This window comes from Penaeus monodon, chromosome 43 (genome assembly GCF_015228065.2).
Source record: "Penaeus monodon isolate SGIC_2016 chromosome 43, NSTDA_Pmon_1, whole genome shotgun sequence".
In the NCBI taxonomy this organism is placed as follows: domain Eukaryota; kingdom Metazoa; phylum Arthropoda; class Malacostraca; order Decapoda; family Penaeidae; genus Penaeus; species Penaeus monodon.
Window position 1 is genome coordinate 5917119 of NC_051428.1, and position 5545 is coordinate 5922663.

The 5545-nt window shown below is 49.6% G+C and overlaps 1 protein-coding gene across 1 annotated transcript in view; it reads left to right on the top strand.

The window, feature by feature from the left end:
* The first annotated feature begins 509 nt into the window (after positions 1–509).
* The window catches only part of LOC119568440 (non-lysosomal glucosylceramidase-like), an 18093-nt gene continuing 13057 nt past the window's right edge, over positions 510–5545 (top strand). The window contains exon 1 of the mRNA XM_037916968.1: positions 510–710. Coding sequence (XP_037772896.1) covers positions 520–710 — 191 coding nt within the window. The 5' untranslated portion in view covers positions 510–519. The remainder of the gene's footprint in view (positions 711–5545) is intronic.

Genomic DNA, 5545 nt, shown 5'->3' on the forward strand with positions numbered 1-5545 from the left:
TTGATTAGATACAGTATTAAAATGCTTGAAGCAAATATATATGCACTGTAGATATGTAACATTATCACTAACAGTGTCTCGCAGTATTCAGTTCTATCCAGTAGATTTAGAGATATTTTCCTGAATTCTCCTTTCGCACGAGTTTACGTGATATATCAGAGCACAATGCGGCTAGACATTATAGAGGGAGATCATATCAGTTAACGAAATAACGCTTTCACTTGCAAGAACTGTCGATTGGTAGGTTTAAAAATTCGCGCCATATGACGTCACACCAAGATGACGTCACAGTGAGGTGTAAACATTACCAAAATGTCGATATTACTCCTCAAACTTTTTATCCTTCGTTCGAAAACCTCTTTATTGCTTATATCAACGCCTAAAATAGCCTTGTACCTAAAAATCTCACACAAGTCTAGCTTTTCTCCCTGAATACAGAAATAAAACAAAATGGTGAGGCCAGCTGATGTTGACGTTGTTGATGCGGGCAAGAAGGGCGCACCCGCTGGTAGTCCCGTCATGGCAGCGTGTGAGGAGGAGGTGTTGCTCTCTGTGCGCGGGGAAGGCGTGGAAAGGAAGCTGGAAAACGTGTCTCGCTTCCCTCGACATGGCTGGAAGGTTCCTCTCGACCACAGGTTCCCCGAGAAGAGGAACCAGCGGATTCGGCCAAGGATTGCGCAGCTACCCCAGCTTATGCCTCTCTTCGTGAGGTGAAGGAGTGTACTGTTTGTTTGGGAGGAAGTGTCACTGTATTTATTACGGATAGAAATGTGTTATGTGTTCTATGGCTGTGTTTGCGTGTGTAGGTGTATGTATGTGTGTGTGTTTGTTTGCCTTTGTGTGTGTGTTTATGTTTATGTTTGTGTTTTTGGTGTGAGTGTGTGTGTGTGTGTCAGTCATTGCATTTCCACACATACACACACACACACATACAAAAAGAAAAAAAGAAAGAAAAGGCGGTACACATTCATACACGTACATTATGAAAGCGTGCTCGTGTTTGTTTTCCCCCCTTCCCTCCCTCCCCGGGGGGGCTCTCCCGTTTCCCCCCTTTCCCTCCCCTCCTTCTCCCCTTCGGGGTTCCCCCCCACTTTTTGTGTTTTTTCCTTTTTATTTCCTGCCCACCCGAGTTTTTCCTCGGACAATTTTCCCCCCCCTCCCTCCCTCCTCCCCCCCCTTTTTTTTGTTATTTTTCTCCCCCTTCCCCCCCCCTTCCCCCTCCCCCCTCCCCCCCCCCCTTCCCTCCCTCCCCCCTTCCTCCCACCCTCTCTCTCTTCTCCTCTCCCTCCTCTCCCTCCCTCCCCCCCGTCCCCTCCTCTCCCTCCCTTTTTCCCCCCCCTCCCTCCCTCCCTCCCTTTTCCTCTCCTCTCCCCTCTCCCCTCCCCCTTTTCCCCTTTTCCCCCCTCCCCCCCCCTTCGCTCTCCCTTCCCCCTCCCCCTGTCTCTCCTCTCTCCCCCCCTTTCCCCCCAATCCCTCCCCCCCCCCTCCTCCCTCCCCCCCCCCTCCCTCCCCCCTCCCTCTCCCCCCTCCCCCCCCCCCCCCAAATTTTTTCTTTCTCCCTCTCCCTCTCCCTCTCCCCTCTCCCCTCTCTCCTCTCTCCCCCCCTTCCCCTCTCCCCCCCTCCCCCCTCTCTTTCCCCCTCCCCCCTCTCTCTCTCCCTTCCTTTCTCCCTCTTTTCCCCTCTTTTTCTCCCCCTTTCTCCTCTCTCCTCCCCCTTCTCCCCCCCTCTCTCTCCCCCTCCCCCCCTTCCCCTCTCTCCCTCTTCTCTCCCCCTCTCCCCCCTCCCTCCCTTTTCCCCAAACCCTCCCCCCTTTTTCCTCCCCCCCCCCTCTCTTTCTATTTCTCTCCCTCCCCCCTCCCCCCCCCCTTTTCTCTCTCCCCTCTCTCTCTATTTCTCTCTCTCTCTCTCTCCTCTCTTTCTCTCTCTCCTCTCTCTCCCTCTACCTCTCCCCTCTCCCCCCTTCTCTCTCTCTCTCTCTCTCTCTCTCTCTCATCTCTCCCCTTTTTTCCCCCTCTCCTCTATCTCTCTCTCTCTCTCTCTCTCCCTCTCTCACCTTTCCTGTCTCTCCCCTCCTTTCTCTCCCTCCCTCCCTTCTCTCTCTCTTTCTGTCTTTCTCTTTCCCTTTCCCTTCCTCTTCCCCCCCCCGCTCTCCCCCCTCTCTCTCTCTCTCTCTCTCTCTCTCTCCCCCTCTCCCCTTTTTTTTTTTTCCTTCCCCCTTTTTCTTTTCCCCCCATTCTCTCTCTCTTTCTTCTTTCTTTTTCCCCCTTTTCCCCCTTCCTTTTCCCCCCCTCTCTCCCCTCTCCCTCTCTCCCTCTCTCCCCTTTCTCTCTCCCTCCTTCCTTTCTCTTCCCCCCTTTTTTTCTCTCCTCTCTTTTTCCCCTCCTCTCTTTTCCCTCTCCTCTCTCTTTCTCTCCTCCCCCTTTTTTTCCCCTCCTCTCTTTTTCTCTCCTCTCTCTTTCCTCCTCTCTCTCTCCTCTCTCTCTCAATCTCTCTCTCTCCCCTCCCCCTTCTCTCTCCCCTTTTCTCCCTCTCTCTCTCTCTCTCCTTCTCTCCTCTCTCCTCCCCTTCCCCCTCTCTCCTCCCCTCTCCTCTCCCCTTCTCTTTTCCTCTCTCTCTCTCTCCTCTCTCTCTCTCTCCTCCCCTCTCTCTCCCCTCCTCTCTCTCCCTTTCCTCTCTCCCCTCTCTCCCCTCTCTTTTCCCCTCTCTCCTCTTTTCCTCTCTCCCCTCCCCCCTCCTCTCTCTCCCCTCCTCCCCTTTTTCTCCTCTCCCCTCTCCTCTCTCTCTCCTCTCCCCCCTCTCTCTCCCCTCTCTCTCTCTCTCTCTCTCCCTCTAATCTCTCTCTCTCTCTCCTCTCTCTCCCCCCCCCCTCTCCTCTCCCCTCCCTCTCTTCTTTCTCCTCTCCCTCTCCCCTTCTTCCTCTCTTTCTCTCTCTCTCCTCTCTTTCTCTCTCTCTCCTCTTTCTCTCTCTCTCCTCCTTCTCTCTCTCTCTCTCTCTTTCTCTCTCTCTCTCTTTCTCTCTCTCTCTCTCTCTCCGCTCTCCGTCTCTTTGTCCTTCTCTCTCTCACTCTCTTTCTCTCTCTCTCTCTCTCTCTCTCTCTCTGAGTCTCTCTCTCTCTCACTCTCTCTTTTATACTTTATTGAAAAACAATTATATAATATTTGGTTATAAATATGACAGTCAAAATAACTTTTTTTTACAGACTAAGGAATTCATTTTAGTGACTCCTATCTTAAATTCTAACCTCATTTCATTTTGCCACTTACTCATGTTCTATAACACACAATATACAAATCATATAATTATCTGTTAGTGGTATTTAGCCACACATTGACGCACAATCCAGTGCCTCCATCACCGGGCCAAAACCTGTGTAAATGGGCAGGGTTGACGGCAGGAAGGGCATCCGGTCGTAAAAACGTGCCAAACCGCAATGAAGATGTGGAACAGAGATAAAGCTAGGGCATACCCCACAAGTGATGCGCAGCAACATGGCTGTATAGCAGCGAGAAGTGGAGAATGGCTACCTTACCTGGAGCTGGAAAGATTAAAGAAGATAGCTCAGAGGGGAGGAAGGAGGAAGAAAAAAGTGGAAGACGGAACGTTTGTGATCGCAATGCTGAATGTGGGTTCAGTTGACCAGAAGTGGAAAAGAAGTGGATGTTAATGGAGAGGAAGAAAATAGATGTGCTGTGTGTACAAGAAACTAGATGGAGAGGACAGAAGGCCAAGGAGCTGGGAAATGGATATAAGCTGTATATGGGAGAGGACAAAAGGAGGAATGGAGTAGGCTGAGTCCAGAGATGAAAGAGGGGATGGTACAGGTGAACAGGAAGTCTGGGGATGGCTAAAGATCGAGATAGCAGAAACAACGGTCAACATTGTGTGCATGTATGCACCTCAAATGGGGTGTACAGAAGAGGAGAAAGATGACTTCTGGGATCTGTTTGGGGGCACGATGAGGAAAATACTGGATACGGAGGTGGTGTTGATCACGGGGGACCTCAGCAGTCACATTGGGGAAGGGAGTGTTGATACAGAAATTACAGGAGAGTATTAGGTTGGAACGTGGAATGAAGGAGGAGACAAAATTGTGGACTTTACAACAGCAAAAAGTATGACAGTATTTAACACCTTCCAGAAAAATTGACTCATTGAGCAACCTATATTAGCATTGCCCAGGAGAAAGGAAAGACAGAAAGTAAAGGACTACTATGTTCTACCAAAAGAAGCTGTGGCCAAGCAGCATAAGCTGGTGGTCTGTAAAGTAAGGATGAAATGCTCTGGTGGAAGTTAAACGAAGAGGAACTTTGGCATAAGATTGTGCAGGAAGTGGAGAAAAAACTGGAAGAGGAAGAGCAGAAGACGAGTACATTGAGCAATGTAGTACAAGAAACAGGAGAAGTACTAGGACATACTTCGGGAAAGAAAGGGAAGAAAGAGGAGACTTGGTGGTGGTGTACTGAGGTACAAGAGGCAGTCAAAGAAAAGAGAGGAAAGGTGAAAAAGATCTAAACAGGTGCCAGGGGACTACTGCAGCCTATAAAAGGGCAAATAAAAAGACTAAGACAGAAGTGGCGAAGGCCAAAAGTTGAGTGTACGAGGAATTTGTATAGTAGCCTAGAAGGGCAAGATGGTCAAAGAAAAGCTATCAGGATAGCGAAACATGAATAAGGAAACACAGGATGTGTACCAAGCAATATGAGTGAGAGATAGTGAAGGACAGGTGACAGGAACCAACAGAAGACACACAGATAAGGGAAAGGTGGAAGGAATACTATCCACAATTGATGAACGTAGAGAACCCAAGGGTAGAACAGGAGACAGAAGTGGCAGAGGAAAGGGAGATAGAGGAAGTGAAAGAAGAAAGGGGTGACAGTGTCCATGAAACAGATAAAGAGGGGAGAAGCGATAGGACCAGATGACATACTGGTGTAGCGTGGAAGGCTACGGGGAGAAAGGCAGTAGAGTGGCTGCCTCTCTCCCAGGGCATCAAACTTACCTCTCACACACAGAATTATAGACAAGAGGCTAAGGAGCAAGGTGGAGGTATCAGAGCAGCAATTCGGCTTCGTGCCCAGTAGAAGTACAATGGATATTTGCACTCCGTCAAGTAATGGAAAAGTACAGAGAAGGTCAAGAAGATTGCACTGCAACTTCATTGACCTAGAGAAAGTGTACGATTGGGTCCCAAGGCAGGAAATGTGGAATTGTCTGCGGCTAAAGGAGGTGGAGGAGAAATACATCAGGCTGGTGCAGGATGTGTATGAGGGGAGGAAAGGGTAGTAAAAATGCAAGATGAAGTTGTTAAACAAATGGAAAAGTTCAAGTATTCGGGATCCACTGTGCAGGCGGATGGTGGGTCAGAGAGGAAAGTTATGAAATGGATGCAGGCAGGATGGGGAGCATGGAAGAAAATAACAGGTGTGATGTGCAACAGAGAGTTTTCTCTCTCTCTCTCTCTCTCTCTCTCTCTCTCTCTCTCTCTCTCTCGGGCTAGTACAGTGGTAACGTGTCGGCCTCTCATCCGAGGGGTCGGCGGTTCG